Genomic DNA, 16293 nt, shown 5'->3' with positions numbered 1-16293 from the left:
CCAGCACACGGCAGGTGTGGGATAGGTGTGTGCCAAGTGAGGAACACACGTGGACACTCAGATCACAGTACATACGTCCTCGTGTCCACGGGAGCCCCTGCAGCTTGTACAAAGGCGCCCAGGTGTGTGAACATGTACTTCTGAGTGCCCAGACGTGCCCGTGGAACTCCACAGATGGGCCAGACTGGGCTGGGCTCCTCACTGGGCACACAGAGGCCTCTGCTGTGTGTTGGTGCCTGCGTGGGGCACTGCCAAGGGTGCGTTGGCGGCATGTGTGTGTGCGCGTGAATGTGTGCGCGCGCCTGCGTGTGTATGTGTGTGTGTGTGTGTGTGTGTGTGTAGGAAGAAACATTCGCTCTCTTAGACCTTGCTTCTTTCTGTGGTTCGGTTTCTATAGAGACACTTCCTGTGGCAGAGAAAAGAGGTAGTGAGCTGGTGTTTCAGGATGTGAGGGCCCGCAGGAGCAGACCTGGGTTCTCTCTGTCATCTGCCCGTCATCGTGCAAGCTCTGGCCGGAGCTGCCCGCAGTCCCCATGGTGGGCGCCCCCCGCGGCGGGGACCCGTGAAGAGCAGCGGCATGCCAGGGAAGCCCAAGCACCTGGGTGTCCCCAACGGACGCATGGTGAGTGCGGGCTCTGGGCCAGGCCCACGGGGAGGGGGTAGGCACACCCAGGGTGGAGCCCAACAGGCACACCCGGCAAGGCTGGGCTAGAGAAGTTGTGGACAGACAGCAGCAGGTGGTGGAACCTGCTGCCCTCACTCCAGGACCTTCCAGATGGCTCTGATGGGGACCTGGGGCCACCTTGGGGATGGGAGTGCAGGAGAACAGCCGGAGGCTTCTGGCCCAGTCCCCGCTGCTCTCTCACCTGCTACTTAGGCACCATCTGGGGCTGCCGGCTTCGAAGGGGAGCAGGCAGACTTGGCATGCCCTTTGCCCCCTGTAGACCCCCATGGGGACCTGAACCCCCGTACCTCACTTAGCCTCAGCCCCCTCCCTCACCTGGTATCCTGATGCCCACGATCAGGTGAGGGGCAGCTCCTACGGGGTCACCACCCTCACCGAGACCTGCTCCAGAGGCTTCCTGCCACAGCTAGCAGTCCTTGGGCAGCCTGGGGTGGGTCAGCAGGATCATGCTAGGTCCCTGCAACTCCTGTCTGTTCTACTCCTGGGCTGCTAGGAAGGCTGGGGGGGGAGCTGAGCCCTGGGATGGCCCTGGCTGTTGCCACTGCCCCACCCCTTAAATCCTCTGGTGGCTTGGCGTCCAGGTTAGAGATGCCCTTGGAGAGACAGCTTCTTTATTCATTCAGCAGATGGGACAGGCTCTCTTCTCGTCTCTTCCCCTGGACACCAGCCCACTTGGCAGAGACCCTGCTCCTCCTAAAAACTCCAAAAAGTCCAGACAGTGCCCTAGTCTCTGACCCAGCCCCAGCCTAGTACTGTCCACAGAGACCTGGGCTCTCATCTCAGCTCTGTTGTCCCTGACTAGGGACTGACCCTCAGTTCCCTCCACTTGAGATGATTAAGTGGAATAATGAATCTGAGGTCCTTGACCCACTGGGGAGTCTCCATTAAATGTCAGCACAATGCCCCCCTCATTTTCAGCCCCTCTTCAAGGATCTCCTGCCTCACCAAGAAGCTGAGCCACTCCCCACCCCTACTCCTACTAATTCCCAAGACCCATCTCCACACCTCTTCCTCCAGGATCTCTTTGTTGGGCAGGAGAGAGGCAAACCCCTCCAGGCTGGCCCAGTCCCCCACCTCACTATCCACCATCAACCTAACTTTGAAAGTTTGAGCATGCAGGGGCCTCGCACTCCCTGGAGGCATGGGGCTTGGGTCATGCCTCCTAGGGCATCCACGCCAAGGAGGAACATGCCCACTCCCACGCCCACCCCAGAGGTAGCTGACTTGATGCTTCTGAGCCCAGAATTGCAGGGCAGCTGGGGGGCTGAGACACCCAGCTTCTGCCCATCGCATGTCAACCCAGAGCTTCTTTAAGTCCATGGACACCCCAGCTCCTCTCAGAAACTTTCACACTCAGGTTTATCTTTGCCCTTCCCCAACTCCATCCTGAATCTCTGTGCTACCTCTTGGCATCCTGAGGGTCACAGATCAGCCATTCACTGGCCCTCAGGCAGGCTTCTGCAGCCATGCTCAGCTGAAATGGAGAGGGACAGGCAGGCATCAGATTCAGATATCCACAGATGTGGTCCAGCTGTCAGCCTCCTTCCATGAGTTATCTCCTGAGGGAGGCTCAGAGGAGGACATGATGTGCTAAAGGCAGCTGGCAGGTAGAGGGACCTGCCTGTGAACCTGGCCGATCTGACTCGATGCCAGGACTCCTCCGCCTCCCAGAATTGCCTGGTTCGTCCTCCCCTACCTCCCCCTGCCGCCACCCCCACCTGTCATTCCCTGCTGAGGCAGCTTCAATTGTCAGCCTCATCTTTCTGCCACTCAGCTTGTCAGGCGCTTGCAATGCAACCTGTCACTTAGAGATGGCTCCCAGCCCCCTCCCAGAGAGGCCTTCACACAGTCCCAGCTGCTGCTTCATTTGTTCACTCACACATTCATTCAACAACCCCTCCTTCGGGCCTGCTCAGTGCTGGCCCTGTCCCAGGCATCAGGACCCAGGCCCACTGCCCGAGCCCCTGCCTTCAAACAGCTCCTGGTCTGGCAAAGCACAGAAGGCACGAGCAGAAATGCTGGGATAAAATGCAGGCTTGGGTAAGAGCGTGGGTCAGGAAGAGAGAAAGCTTGAGGAGGACCTGGGAGGGAGAACCAACTTTTCTAGTCGCCTCATGCATTGTTGGTGAGGAAGGTGTCCTGAAAGGATGTGCCAGCCAGAGCGGGGAGTAGCTTGGGGAAATGCCTAGACTCGGGGAAACAGGATGTGGGCACACGGACCAGGCCTAGGGGCTGGTGAGCCTAAAGCCTGGAGTTGCTGAGTCTTGTCACTCTCAGGGCACCCAGTTAGTCTTCCTGCTGGGGAAGACCTGCAAGGCAGAGCCCACTGCACCTTGGAATCCAGCTCAGGGCTAGGGGTCAGCTCCACTGGGCTGACTCAGGCTGCAGAGCTGGGCAGCCGTGGGTCTTCCCAGAGAGGACCTTGGGGCCTAGTCACCCCAAGCCAGGATGAAATGAGATGCTGGTATAGAGGGCCTGGTTCAGAAGTTGCTCAGTAAATCAGCCTTCCTTTTGAAGTCTGACCGCCTCCAGAGGGCAGAGTTCATCCAGGAGCCCCTGAGCTGTTTACCCCAATCAACCTTGCCCAACTACACCCCAGGGGCTGATCTCATCTCCCTGGTACGTCTCCTGTGCACGCAGGGAGGAAACTCTATGGAGGTGAGACCTCAGGCTCCCGAGGCAGGCACACTGGGGCCCTAATTTCAACTCGGGTGCTCCCTGGCTGTGTAGTTTCTTTGGGTTTCATCTGTAAAACGGAAGCCATAACACCTACCACCCCAGGTGAGGATGGAGGGAGAACGTGGCTGTGTGCTGTTGCTGTCGGAGAGGGCATAGGAAACATCGGGCCACTCTCACCTGGGTATTCTCAGACACCAGTGACTCCCCCAGCGCCCATTTCCAAGGAAAAAGCTATGGCAAACTGAAGCCACATCATGGGTCAGGGGCGCCACTGGCCACCACACCCTTCCTCATCCCTTCTTCCCCTTTTCTCCCATTCACTCACCACTTCTCCTCAGGCAGGCCAGGGTGGGGCAAGGCCAGCCTGGCTCAGCACAACTTCCCCAGGCCCAGGAGCCTGGACAGGTCAGAGCCCTGAGTAGCAGCAGCAGCCACTCTCCTCGCTGCACGCCCACCACATCCCTTCCTGGAAACCCCGGAGGATGCGAGTGCTGAGCCTCAGACTACCCTGGGGGAAACTGAGGCCCAGAGAAGGGAAGTGCCTTGCCCTGGAATGGTGGATCTGGAATTGGACTCCGTCCCCACTCCCTGCCACCTCCTGTCTCAGCCCCAGCTCTATGGGATTAACATCTAGTGGGGCAAGAGAGGGCCAGGAAGAACTGCAGGCCACAGAGATGGGGGGTCCGGAGCCACAGCATCCCTGATGGAGGGGTGCCAGTGCCTCCTGCAATGGCAGAGGAGGGCTACGTGGGCCCCCATGGCTGCTCGGGAGCACTTGGGCTAGTGCTCCTTATGGAGGGAGGTCAGGCCAATTCTCTCCTGTAGCACAGGCCTGCCTTCCAGGAGCTACAGGATGGAAGAGGAGCAGTCCAGACATAAACAGGCAGCGTGCATTGGACAGGGGATCAGGGCAGCTGGTGTTTAGGGATAACCGATGTCAACAGGCAGAGACTGGAGGGCGGTAGGGCAGCGGGAGCAGGAGCAGATACCAGGCAGAGGAAACAGCAAAGCAGGAAGCAGGAGTGTGAAGGGGTGTGGGGAAAATAAAAGTCTGATAAAGCAGAGGGTGGAGGTGAGGGGGAGGCCATGGGGGAGGCTGAAGAGGTTCACTAGTCAGGCCCGGGGCAGAGCTTCAGCTGTAACCCAGCAACTGCTCTGCCTCCCAGATGGAGTGGGACCAGAAGAGGACCTGGGAGCCAGCCCCAGCTAAAGACACAGTCCAGTGCTCGCTTCGGCAGCACATATACTAAAATTGGAACGATACAGAGAAGATTAGCATGGCCCCTGCACAAAGATGACACGCAAATTCGTGAAGCGTTCCATATTTAGAAAAATAAATAAATAAAGACACAGTCCATCCAACTTTCAGCTTGGATGTGTAAGCCAGCCCAGGCCCCTCTAGGCTGGGGTCCTAGGGTCCTGGCTTGCCCATGAGCATCCTGCTACTCCACCCCCAAACCAGGGGAGAGTGCAGTGGAGAGCGCTGAGCAAGGGAGAGGCTGAGTCCAGGTTGGAGGGCGGGCCAGAGAGAGGCTGGTGGATGTTGGGTGTGGGAGGAGGGAGGGCCAGATGGCCACTGTGGACGAGGAGGGGAAAGTCAGGATGGTTCCTGGAGACCTGACTTGGTGGCCAAGGCTGGAAACAGCCACAGAGCAGCTTGGGGAGGAAGAACTCGGGGCAGGCAGGTGTCCACGAGGGTGCGAGTCTGTGCTAAGTCGTTTCAGTTGGGTCTGACTCTTTGCTGTCCTATGGACTGTAGCCCACCAGGCTCCTCTGTCTATGGGATTCTCCAGGCAAGAACATTGGAGTGGGTTGCCATGCCCTCCTCTAGGGGATCTTCCCCACCCAGGGATCGAACCCGTGTCTCTTAGGTCTCCTGCACTGGTAGGCGATTTCTTTACCACTAGTGCCACCTGGGAAGCCCTGCCCATGAGGGCAGCTGCCAGGAAAGGGAAAGAACAGCTGGAAGGAATCTTGAGCTTCAGCTTGTCCATTTCACACACCCCAGGAGTTTGTCCCGCAGCCCCAGGGGAGAAATCTGATGAAGCTGTCAGATGGGAGAGCGCAGAGGCAGCTGGGTGAAGGCTAGGGTGGCCAGGCGAGGGCACCTGGCTTGGTTCTACGCCCAGCTTCCCTCTACACAAACTTTCCTTCCTCCTCAGCAACGTCTTATCCCCATACTCCAGCTTGGAGACAGGCTCAGGGAGGGGCCAAAGTGGTAAAGCTAGAAAAGGACAGGGCTAGGATTTGAATCCGGGTCCAATAGACCCAGTACCGGGCTTTTCCCTCTGCAGCAGGGCTTGGCAAAGCTGAAAGTTGAAGCAGGGTCAGACACCAATACTAGTGCAACAACAATGATAGTTATGTTCCTTGAACATTTACCACATGCCAGGTGGTACTCTGAGTTCTCTCTGTGTATATTTAATTTCTTTAATTACAGCAAGCCTTTGAAGTCAGGACCATTATTTGCCCAGTCTGGTGGCACCAGTGGTAAAGAACCTGCCTGTCCCAGAGGAGATATAAGACAGGAGGATTCAATCCCTGGGTCGGGAAGATCCTCTGGAGGAGGGCATGACAACCCACTCCAGTATTCTTGCCTGGAGAGTCCCGTGGACAGAGGAGCCTGGCGGGCTACAGTCCATAGGGTCGCACAGAGTCGGACGTTGACTGAAGCGACTTAGCACGTACAGAGGGAGAATGTGAGGCACAGAGAGATGAAGTATCCTGTCCAAGGTCACAGAGCACAAACTCGAACTCAGGTTGTCTGGGACCTGCTTCTGTAAGTAACAGAAATGCATCAGACTGGCCCCAGAGTCCTCTGAGGAGAGTGTGAACTCCTTCTAGAGGAACCAGTTGTTGCTGAGGAACAGCCAGGGTTGCCATGCTGGGAAGAAGCTCAGGGTAGCTAGGGCAGAAACTGGGGTTTCATGTAAAATGCCTGACTTTTAAATGTGGGAAACCCCTTTAAAGTTAAAAAAAGAACATTCTGATATTAATAACATCCTACCTGTTTGCAGGCCAGCTCTGGCCCACAGATGTGTGACCCGGGTGCTCCCAGGTAGAAGTGGGGGACAAAGAGGGAGATTCCAGCCAGGAGGGCAGGGGGAGGCTTCCTGGGGAGGAGACATCTGCAGAGGTGTTTCCAGTAGGGAGGGAGTGAAGGGGCAGGTGGTGGAAGCTCCTGTGACAGGACCTGGTGAAAATGCAGCAGGGCCAATGGAGGAAGGAACCAGGGATTAGTCAAACCCCGGTGACGGGAAGAAAACCAGACGCAGAGAAGCTGGTTCCCTGCCCTGCATTGGTGGTGGCAGGAAGTGGCTTCCATTTGGGACTGGCTGAGCTGGAGGGGCTTATGGGGCATTCGGGTGGAGATGTCAGCAGGAAGTTGGCTATATGTGTATTTGAAGCTGGGGAGATGTGGGAGGGAGAAAGGGCCCAGAACAGAGTCAGAGAAGGGTAAAGGCCACCTTGCATGTATAGATAATGAGGAAGCTGGAGGAGCTGCTAGGAAGGTAGGAAGACCAAGGGAAACCACTGCAAGAGTCATTTTGAAAGGAGGGTTTTTCTGTTTCACTAATGGCTGGGATTCCCAGAGAAGTCAGAATTGTGCACCCGGGGTGGAGAGTGAGGGAGGGGGCACAGAGGATGGGATTGACCTCTGTAGCTACTCACGGTGAGGTTCATAACTAGCCACATCAACATTGCCTGGGATTTGTTAGAAATGGAGAGCCTTGGGGGATTCCCTGGTGGCTCAGATGGTAGAAATGGAGAGCCTGAAGCTCCAGAGGTGCCCCTCCATCATTCTAATGCACACTAAAATTTGAGAACCACTGCTCTCTACTATAAAATAGAACCCCATGCCCTGCCCAAGGTAGGGTATTTCCAAGAAGAAACAGTTACAATAAGGAGATCATCAGTTACACAGGTAATCTCTCCTTTCTCAAAGAAAACAGCAAACATCCATATATCACTTGCCACATGCTGGCCACTGTTGTAGATGCTGGGAATATATTAAGCTGATTTGACCCTCAATGGCAGGGACAGGAAGTAAGTCACTATTATTTTCATCCCCCCTCACTTACAGATGGAGACAAACAAGTAGCTTGCCCAAAGTCACACAGCTAGGAAGTAACAGAAGCAAGATTCAAACTTTATGCTCCTACCCACCATGCTCAACACCCAGGCTCAACCAGTGGGAGCTAGGGGTCAACCATGAGTGACTGGAGGGTACCTGGCATAAGTCCTAGCACACAAAGTGGTTGGCACATGATGGAAGGGGAGCCCAGGGCAGCCTGAGCAAAACCCTGAGCAAGCAGTGACCTGGCTGAGGATGCCCAGCGTGGCCCTCCAGGCAGATGAGAACACAGCTTTTCAGTCCCAGGGGCTGGGCCTCAAACTGTCCCTTGAGAATCCACCTGGGGCTCTCCTCTGACTTTCTGCCTTGGGTTTCTTGTAGGTTCTGGCTGTCTCCGATGGAGGTAAGTGAGAAAGTGTATAGAGAAAGCCTGGCTGGAGTTGGGGGTAGGGGTTAAGGGGGGTGTATTTGGAGAAAGGGTGGGGATACCCCTGCCATTTGCTGTCTTTCCAGGGAAAGTACCTGAGATGGGATTGGGCCAGGGGCTGGGGAAGGCCGCAAGGCTCACCTGCACTTGTCCATCCCCCTGCAGAGCTGAGCAGCACGACTGGGCCCCAGGGCCAGGGCGAGGGCCGAGGCAGCTCCCTCAGCATCCACAGCCTCCCCAGTGGCCCCAGCAGCCCCTTCCCCACCGAGGAGCAGCCTGTGGCCAGCTGGGGCCTGTCCTTCGAGCGGCTGCTACAGGACCCACTGGGCCTGGCTTACTTCACTGTAAGCCCTGGGGTGGGATAGGGAGGGCGGATGGCAGTGGCCACCATGGGGGGAAGGGCGGTGGGTGGGGCATGGGAGAGGGCATGGCTGGAGTTTCAGGCTGGCCAGATTTGGACTCCTCTGTCGGCTTCCTCATCCAGCCTTTTTTTGGCACTCATTGCTCTTCTCCCAACTGGGAAGTTTCCTTCTCTCTGCCTCTTTTTCCTCTCTGTGCCTCTGGATCTGATCCCATCTGTCTGTCTGGCTTGGCCTCTGGGCCCTCTTTCTATCCCAATCTCTTTGACCACATCTCCTGACTAGGTCTCTGGGTCTCCACCTGCCTCTCCTTCTCCCCACCCCCAGGAGTTCCTGAAGAAGGAGTTTAGTGCTGAGAATGTGACTTTCTGGAAGGCCTGCGAGCGCTTCCAGCAGATCCCGGCCAGCGACACCCAGCAGGTGCGGAGAAGGGGGAGCTGAGGCTGCGAGAGATGGGACCAAGCCCTGAGCCACGCCCCTGACCTTCTCCTGTCCATCCCTGCCCCAGTTAGCTCAGGAGGCCCGCAACATCTACCAGGAGTTCCTGTCCAGCCAGGCGCTGAGCCCCGTGAACATCGACCGGCAGGCCTGGCTCGGCGAGGAGGTGCTGGCAGAGCCGCGACCGGACATGTTCCGCGCCCAGCAGCTTCAGGTGATTGGTCCCAGGGGGCGGGGCCTGGGTAAGGGGCGTCGCCTCTGCAGAGGGCTGGGCGGAGCAGAGGCGGGGGCAGATCCAGGGGCGGAGCCTGAGCGGCAGAGATGGTGGGGGTGGGGTGGGGAAGAGAGCAGATCTGGATGCTGGCATTCGGCTAAAGGTAGGGGCAGGGCGTGGGTCAGAGGGAAGACGAGAATCTACTGTAAAGGAAGGGCTGAGGGGCGGCGCCTGGGGCAAGGAGGGGCTCGCGGCTTGCCCCCGAAGTTGGCGATTCAACCAAGCCCGAGGGCCGGGTCTGGAACCCTGGCGGCTCGCTGAGTGCTCCCCGCAGCTCACCGCCCGGCGCCGCCTCCGCAGATCTTCAACTTGATGAAGTTCGACAGCTATGCGCGCTTCGTCAAATCCCCTCTGTACCGCGAGTGCCTCCTGGCGGAGGCCGAGGGTCGTCCTCTGCGGGAACCTGGCTCCTGGCGCCCCGGCAGCCCAGACACCACGAGAAAGGTGAGCACGCGGGGTTGTGGGGGGCGGTGTCTCGGTGCAGATCTGCGGGGGGCGCCCACGGTCGGCCTGCGGGCTGGCGCCCCGCGCAGTGCCAGTGCCTTGCGTGTGTCTTGCAGAAGCCGAAGCTGAAGCCCGGGAAGTCGCTGCCGCTGGGCGTTGAGGAGCTGGGGCAGCTGCCACCTGCTGAGGGCCGCCAGCTCCGCAAGTCCTTCCGCAGGGGTGAGGGCAGGAGCGGGCCGCAGAAATAGCGAGGGCAGGAATCTGGGCAAGTCTGGAGAACAAACACTCCCTTCCTCCTACTGGTCCCGCAGTTTAAGTCAGTGAAAATCGAAATGCAGGGCCCTCTGGACCCCCCACCCCCACCCCGCTACGTTCCCCTGGTGGTTCGGTTCCCACGCTAGAGCCCAGAAGTTTGGGGAGCCCCTGTCAGTAGCGAAGCCTCCCAGAACCCAAACTCCGTTAGACCCCTGCAAAAGGGCTCCAACAGGGTCTGCTCGGGTGCGGAGAAGGCTCAGCAGAGGGTTGAGGAGAGGGGGCCTGTCCTCCTCTCAGTCTTTCTCTCCTCTAGAACTAGCCGGCGGGACGGCCAACTCAGCCTTGCGCCGTGAGTCCCAGGGATCGCTCAATTCCTCCGCCAGTCTGGACCTGGGCTACCTTGCCTTTGCCAGCAGCAAATCTGAGGTAAGCCAACTGCTAGGGGAAACTAGGTGTGGACCCAGGTCACTGACTCTTACCCCTTTGAGTGGCCACCATCATTCTCCGTCACCAGCCCCACTTCATCCCCTACTTGATCCATGTGGCCAACATCTCAGCCTCCTTACTTTCTTCCTGTCCTCACTGCATTGGGCCCCATGCATATTAGGGGTGAACTCTTCAGCCTGTGTGTGCATGTGTGGGTGACCAGGTGTATACAGCGTGTGTGTAGCAGTCGGTGGGTAGACCAGTCCCTCGGGTGCCCATAGGCTTGGGTGAGCATACATGTATTCCCATAGGAGGATGCATCCTGCCTGCCTGCAAGTGTGCCCTTGGGCACGTGTGTGCCCCAGTGAGCTCACCTGTGTACCTGTCTTTGTGTCCTTGCATGTGTACACATCACTTCCCTTGACATCTGCTCTGGATCAGAGCCACCGAAAGAGCCTTGGGAGCTCAGAAGGTGAGAATGAAAGCCGACCAGGGAAGTACTGCTGCGTATACCTGCCTGATGGCACAGCCTCCTTGGCCCTGGCCCGACCCGGCCTCACCATCCGTGACATGCTGGCAGGCATCTGTGAAAAACGAGGCCTCTCTCTACCTGACATCAAGGTCTACCTGGTGGGCAATGAGCAGGTGTGAATCTGGCCTGGTCTCCAACTCTAAATCCCTTCCTGATCCTGAACTGCCCCCCCGCCCCCATTCCTGTCTCTGCTCAGCCGTGACCCAACACCAGTTCCATTTTTAACTTTAACCCCATCTCCCATCCCTATCCCCTTCCTGACTCCAGCCCTCGCTACAACTTTCAGCCCCATGCCCAACTTCAAATCAATCCAGCACCAACTCCTCACTCAAATTCAGGTATCTACTCTTACCCCACAAAAATCCTGGCCCCATCCCATTCCCATCCTGGTTTCTAGCTTCGTCCATATCCAGAGACTATGATAGTCTCTGGGAGCAAGAGTGGGGGAAAACCACTGCTGGAGCTGGGTTTTTCCTTGTCACCCCCAGACTTCAGATTGCCCATTCCTGAAATGGCCATTTGGAGACCCCTCACTCCCTCCAGGAAAGTCCAACTTCATCCAACCTATGAAAAATTTTCCTTTTGGTACAAACTAGCATAGCTTTAAACTTAAACTAAACCATCCAGTAAGGGGGAATCTAGGAAGGATGCTATATCCCAGGGAGAACTGTCAGAATATCATTCACCCAGTAGACAGTCCTAAGGCCCTGCCAGGTGAGTGAGCAGAGGGACCCAGGGTCTTCCAGGTCCAAAGGCTGGAGGTGAGCCAGGCAGAATGTGATCAGGGAGGAGGAGTTGACCCTCCAGAGTGTTTCTGGGGCAAGGTAGGCATTTCTGGGTGGTCCCAGGAGGCTTCAGGGAAGAGGTGGTGGTTGATGAGGATGAGTTCTCCTGGCAGAGCTGTGGGGGGAGGACATTAGGGCATAGGGGGATCTAAGAAGTGCTGGGTACATTAAGAGGCCTGGGGCACAGGAGTGTGAGGGCCACAGTGGGAGAAACTCTGCCCATCTCTTGGCCACCCAGGCAGCCTCCACAACCCAGATGTGTTCTCATATCTGCTAAATATAACTTCCCCACCCACACTCCACCTGTCCCTGCAGACAGCACAGGCCTATTCCCTGGGAGAGGCTGCCTCCCAGCCCTGGGTTGGTGCAGGTCGCCAGGTGGTGATCACTACCACTACTTTTATGTACCTACTGTGTGTCAGGCACTGTGTAAGATACTTCACACCCTTCTGGCCTCACAGGTGTCTTGGAGGGACAAGCTCTTTTTTTGCAGTGAGGAAACAAGAAGTGTCCTTAGTAGGTGGGAATGGAGAGAAATGGACAAGTGTAAAAAAATAAGGACAAGGCCTGGGTGGCTGACCAAAGGTGGGTGGTGAGGGAGGAAATGTGTCCAGCTGGCCTGGTTGAGTTTCACATGCCTGAGGGACAAAGGGCAGCTGTCCAGGGGGCAGATCCTAACCTGGCTCAGGAAAAGGTAGTTTTTTCCAGCCCTTAAGCCGACCCTTTTTACCAAGCAGCCCCATTACTAGTTCCTGCTTACCTCACCTCCATTTTCCCCATAACTCTGCTCCTTTTCCAAGTCTTTCCAGCATTCTTGCCACCCTTCTCCTTGGTCTGGGCCATTCTAGGCTCTGAGCCAGCCTGGTCTCTTACTCTGTCCGCATCTCTGTGGCTCACCCGACCATCAGCTCTTCCCTCTGACCCTTAGGAAGCCTCCAGAGTGGTCATGGAAGGACGTGAAGATGACCTGGGGTGGAGGGAGGGGGAAGGAGAAGGAATTCTGAGACTCTGCCCCTCTGCGTCTGCAGAAGGCCCTAGTCCTGGATCAGGACTGCACCGTGCTGGCAGACCAGGAAGTGCGGCTGGAGAACAGAATCACCCTCGAGTAAGTGTCTGTCACCGCAGCCCAGGTCCCAGCACTCACTGGGGTCCCAGTTTAGTTCGGGCTGCTGTTGTCCTTCTAAGTCCGGCCCCTGTACTAACCCGCCCCCTAGGCTGAGGCCCCACCTCCCATCGGTCCCACCCCAGTTCAGGCTCCGCCCCCTCTCGGGCCAGTCCGTGGGGGGTTGGGGGAGAGGCGCGGCGGGCTCTCCACCCTTCCGCAGCTCTAGGGTCCCGCGCAGGCTCGAGGTGTCGGCGCTGGAGCGCCTGGTGCGGATCTCGGCCAAGCCCACCAAGCGGCTGCAGGAGGCGCTGCAGCCCATCCTGACAAAGCACGGCCTGAGCCCGCATCAGGTGGCGCTGCGCCTGGTAAGCCGCCGGGCCGAGGGACCCGGGCGGAGCGGGGCGGGCTGCTGGTCCCGCGGGCTACTGACCTGTCCCTTCAGCCAGGCGAGAAGCAGCCGCTGGATCTGGAGAAGCTAGTGAGTTCGGTGGCCTCCCAGAGATTGGTTTTGGACACTCTCCCAGGTAAGGGATGTTGGCCCCATGGCTTGATCCCCCAGAATACCTCTGGCCCAAGAGGTCCAGGCAGGAGACAAACAGGAATGGTGGCGCTCTCTGCTGCAGGTGTGAAGATCCCTGAGGCTGGCGACATACCCCCCTGCCACAGCCAGGTGAGCCAGGGTCAGGGTGCCCTCCTTTGCCCATCAGTCTCCCCTCCTGGTTATGGCTTCAACCCCACGTTCTTGCAGGGTGGACCGCCTAGAATCCAGGACAAGGCCACCAACCTCCCTCCACCGTCCCTGAACTCACTGGCCCAAGTGCCCAGTAGTATCACTGGAAAGCGGCAGACCTGTGACATTGAAGGTACGTTGGGAGCAGTGGCGGCTAGGGACCAGAATGGTTGAGGACTATTGAGGGTTGGTAGCCTCAGAGAGCCTTGAGCTGAGGCAGGGGCCTGGATGTCACTGAGGTTGGAACAGGGTCCCCTGGAATTGAGGAATCAGAAAGGCCAGGATGGGGGCAGGGAGGGAGCGTTAGTGCTGGGTTTAGGGAGACTGTGGCCATAGTAAGGGCAGTGGGTCTGTGGTGGGCCAGCATAGGTAGGTCTGCATCCACGGGCCCCTTGACTCTGCCACCACCCCCAGGCCTGGTGGAGCTGCTGAACCGAGTGCAGAGCTGTGGAGCCCATGACCAGAGGGGCCTTCTGCGCAAAGAGGACCTAGTGCTTCCAGAATTTCTGCAGCTGCCTGCCCAAGGACCCAACTCCCAGCAGCCTCCACCCCAAGTGGAATCAGCAGCCCAGCCCAAGGGGAGCGCCTCGGACTCCACTGTCCACTCTGCCCTCTGACAGCTACCCAACAGTCCAGGCTGGCTGCATGGCACCTGGCGGGCCAAGCATGCCATGGGCCCGCTCTGCATGCCCTGTCTGTGCCGTGAGTGTCCCTGGCCCCTTCCTGCCACGGGCAGGCCCGCAGGAAGAGGTGGGAGGGGCAGAGAGGAGACTCAGAGGAGTGACACCCCACAGCTGGTACCTCTTGGTCCCTTAACGGGCTTGCTCATCCAGCCCTCGCTGCCAGGCCACCAGGGGGAGGTGGGCCTAGCCCCCAGTGCAGGTGTGCCCAGCGCGGAGGGGAGGCATTGGCAGTGCCAGCCTCCCCACCGTGTGCCAGGCCTCAGCAGGGAGCAGGAGGAGGGGCTGGCCCCTCTTCCAGTAGATGGTCTGAGTAAGGCCTGGGGGTGCAGGCAGGCAGCCCCTCCCTCTACCCAGAGACTTGGACTGTGCGGTTGGCTTGGGGCGGCTGGGTTTGTCCTGGATGTATGATATTGTTATTATAATAATTATTATTCTGCCATGAGGTGTCTTCCTTGTGTGCCAGTCTACACTGTGCGCCGCCCCCACCCAAAAATTGCATTGCCTTTGTCACTAAGGTCAGTGCCAGGAAGTTCTTGGGGGCCTCAGGATGTACCCTCTGACTTCCTGTTGTCAGAGCCTCTCTTCCTGATTGCATGGGAGTATAGGGTATGAGTGTGAGAGAGAGACAGAGACAGCCAGAGAGAGGGAGGAAGGGACAGAGGAAGTGGGGGAGGGAGGAAGGGGAGAAGAGGGGGAAGGGAAGGGAGGCTAGACCCCTCTGGGGAGCTGTGCCTCTGCTGGTGTCCTTGTGCTGTTCCTAGGTCTCTGAATCTGAGTACAGTGTCTGGTCACTCAACTCCTTTTCTAGTGGAAACTGAACATGTCTCTGTAGACATGGCACTGGGCTCCTTTGGATTCCTTGAAGGCCTCAGGGAGGACACTGGCTGTTGTGGCAAGGGCAGGTTCTGGCCCTACCTGCTTTGGCTGTTTGGTTTTCCCTCTCTCCAGGCAGCCAGGGAAGCCCAGAGCCCACCCAGGAGGAGAAGCAACGATCTCTTTTAACATTCTGTGATTCTTTTGGGGAGAGACACACTCTTGTTTAATTGAAGTATGGTTGATTGATAACATTATATTAGTTTCAGGTCTACAGCAAAGTGATTCCGTTTTAAGTTTAACTGAGGTATGGCAAACATACAGAAGAGAAGTCACAACTATATAACTTGAATTATCATGAAGAGAACACAAACCAGAAGTGATTCCGTTTTGTTTTGTTTTGTTTTGTTTTCAGCTTATGAGATAAATTATGAGAATGGGATTAACAGGTACAAGCTGCTTAAGATAGATAAGCAACAAAGATTTACTATATAACACAGAGAACTATATTCAAATCTTATAATAATATATGATGGAGAATAATCTGAGATTGATTGTTATATATTTATCTTGTATACAGCCAAGTTCTCTTATTAATTCTGGGTGGGGTTGTTTTTATTCGTTTTCGTTTTTAACTAGATCCTCTTAGGGTTTTATAGATATTCAATATCATCTGCAAATGAGGAGAATCATGTCTCTTTTTTCCACTGGCACACTTTAATTTTACTTTTTATTAAAGCAATTTCAAATTTGTAAAAAGTTGCAAAAATAAAAATAGTACAAGGAGCATCCATATACCTGTTTGTTCTAGCATTTACTCTGAGTGTGTATCCATGTGAGTGTGAGTGCCTGTTTTTTTTAGAGCTTTTGAGGGTAAGTTATGTGCAAAACTCTAGTGTGTACTTCTGAAGAATAAGGATATTCTCTTACATAACCACAGTAGTTATCAACATGAAATTGACAGATACTTTTATCTACTCTGCAATCTATATTCCAGTTTACAAAATGACCTAATAGTCTCTTATAGCATTTTCCCCCTCTAATATAGGATTCAGTCTAGGGCCAGGTATCACATTTAATCATCATGTCTGTTTAGCCTCCTGTAATCTGGAATCAGGGAGAACCCAGGAAGGAGAGCCCCAGCCTTCAGGCAGAGAAGCCAGATTCAATCCCAGTGTTCTGTGATAGAGAAACAAGGAGACACAGGAGGCCTGAAAAGGCACTGGGAGGAGTGAGGGGCGCTCGTGACTACCGCTAACAGGCTGAGCTCTCCTCCCAACTCCAGTTGTCCACCCTCTGCCAGGGGCTCCCCATACCTGCCCCCTATCTTGTAACTGACTTTTTACCCTTGAAATTCCTGGAAGAGATGAGTGCGGTTTGCTGGCCTTTCTCTAGAAGTTGAATGCCATGATCTTAGTTTTTTGCATGTTGAGTTTTAAGACAGTATTTTCACTCTCCTCTTTCACCTTCATCAAGAGGCTCTTTAGTTCCTCTTCACTTTCCGGTAGTCATATATGGATGTGAAAGTTGGACCATAAAGAAGTCTGAGTGCTGAAGAATTGATGCTTTTGAACTGTTGGATA

At 56.1% G+C, this 16293-nt stretch overlaps 1 protein-coding gene and 1 non-coding gene across 3 annotated transcripts; both read left to right on the top strand.

Moving 5' to 3' along the window:
* The first annotated feature begins 430 nt into the window (after positions 1 to 430).
* On the top strand, positions 431 to 14334 carry RGS14 (regulator of G protein signaling 14). Of its 2 annotated transcripts, XM_043465785.1 has the most exons (15): positions 431 to 622; positions 7821 to 7842; positions 8032 to 8210; positions 8553 to 8645; positions 8734 to 8877; positions 9238 to 9381; positions 9498 to 9600; positions 9950 to 10062; positions 10504 to 10707; positions 12408 to 12484; positions 12723 to 12849; positions 12927 to 13008; positions 13108 to 13154; positions 13233 to 13347; positions 13629 to 14334. In XM_043465785.1, exons 1-15 carry the CDS (start codon positions 578 to 580, stop codon positions 13829 to 13831), a joined length of 1698 nt encoding a protein of 565 aa, XP_043321720.1. In that variant the 5' UTR covers positions 431 to 577; the 3' UTR covers positions 13832 to 14334. The 2 variants fall into 2 exon arrangements, with proteins under 2 accessions (XP_043321720.1, XP_043321721.1); XM_043465786.1 differs by lacking the exon at positions 8032 to 8210 and having other exon boundaries at positions 438 to 622.
* LOC122441067 lies at positions 4587 to 4693 on the top strand. The gene has a single exon (XR_006269211.1). It is a non-coding gene; the product is annotated as a U6 spliceosomal RNA (small nuclear RNA).
* Positions 14335 to 16293: the final 1959 nt, after the last annotated feature.

The sequence above is a fragment of the Cervus canadensis genome, chromosome 4, assembly GCF_019320065.1.
Source record: "Cervus canadensis isolate Bull #8, Minnesota chromosome 4, ASM1932006v1, whole genome shotgun sequence".
NCBI lineage: Eukaryota > Metazoa > Chordata > Mammalia > Artiodactyla > Cervidae > Cervus > Cervus canadensis.
The sequence above is the reverse complement of the archived record's forward strand: the minus strand, read 5'-3'. Positions and strand labels throughout refer to the sequence as shown.

Bases quoted from the DNA above. Each gene is read 5' to 3' on its own strand.
- RGS14 (XM_043465785.1), top strand. From the start codon at position 578: ATGCCAGGGAAGCCCAAGCACCTGGGTGTCCCCAACGGACGCATG. The intron at 7,843-8,031 runs GTAAGTGAGAAA...ATCCCCCTGCAG, and splicing joins TCTGGCTGTCTCCGATGGAG to AGCTGAGCAGCACGACTGGG. The intron at 13,155-13,232 runs GTGAGCCAGGGT...ACGTTCTTGCAG, and splicing joins TACCCCCCTGCCACAGCCAG to GGTGGACCGCCTAGAATCCA.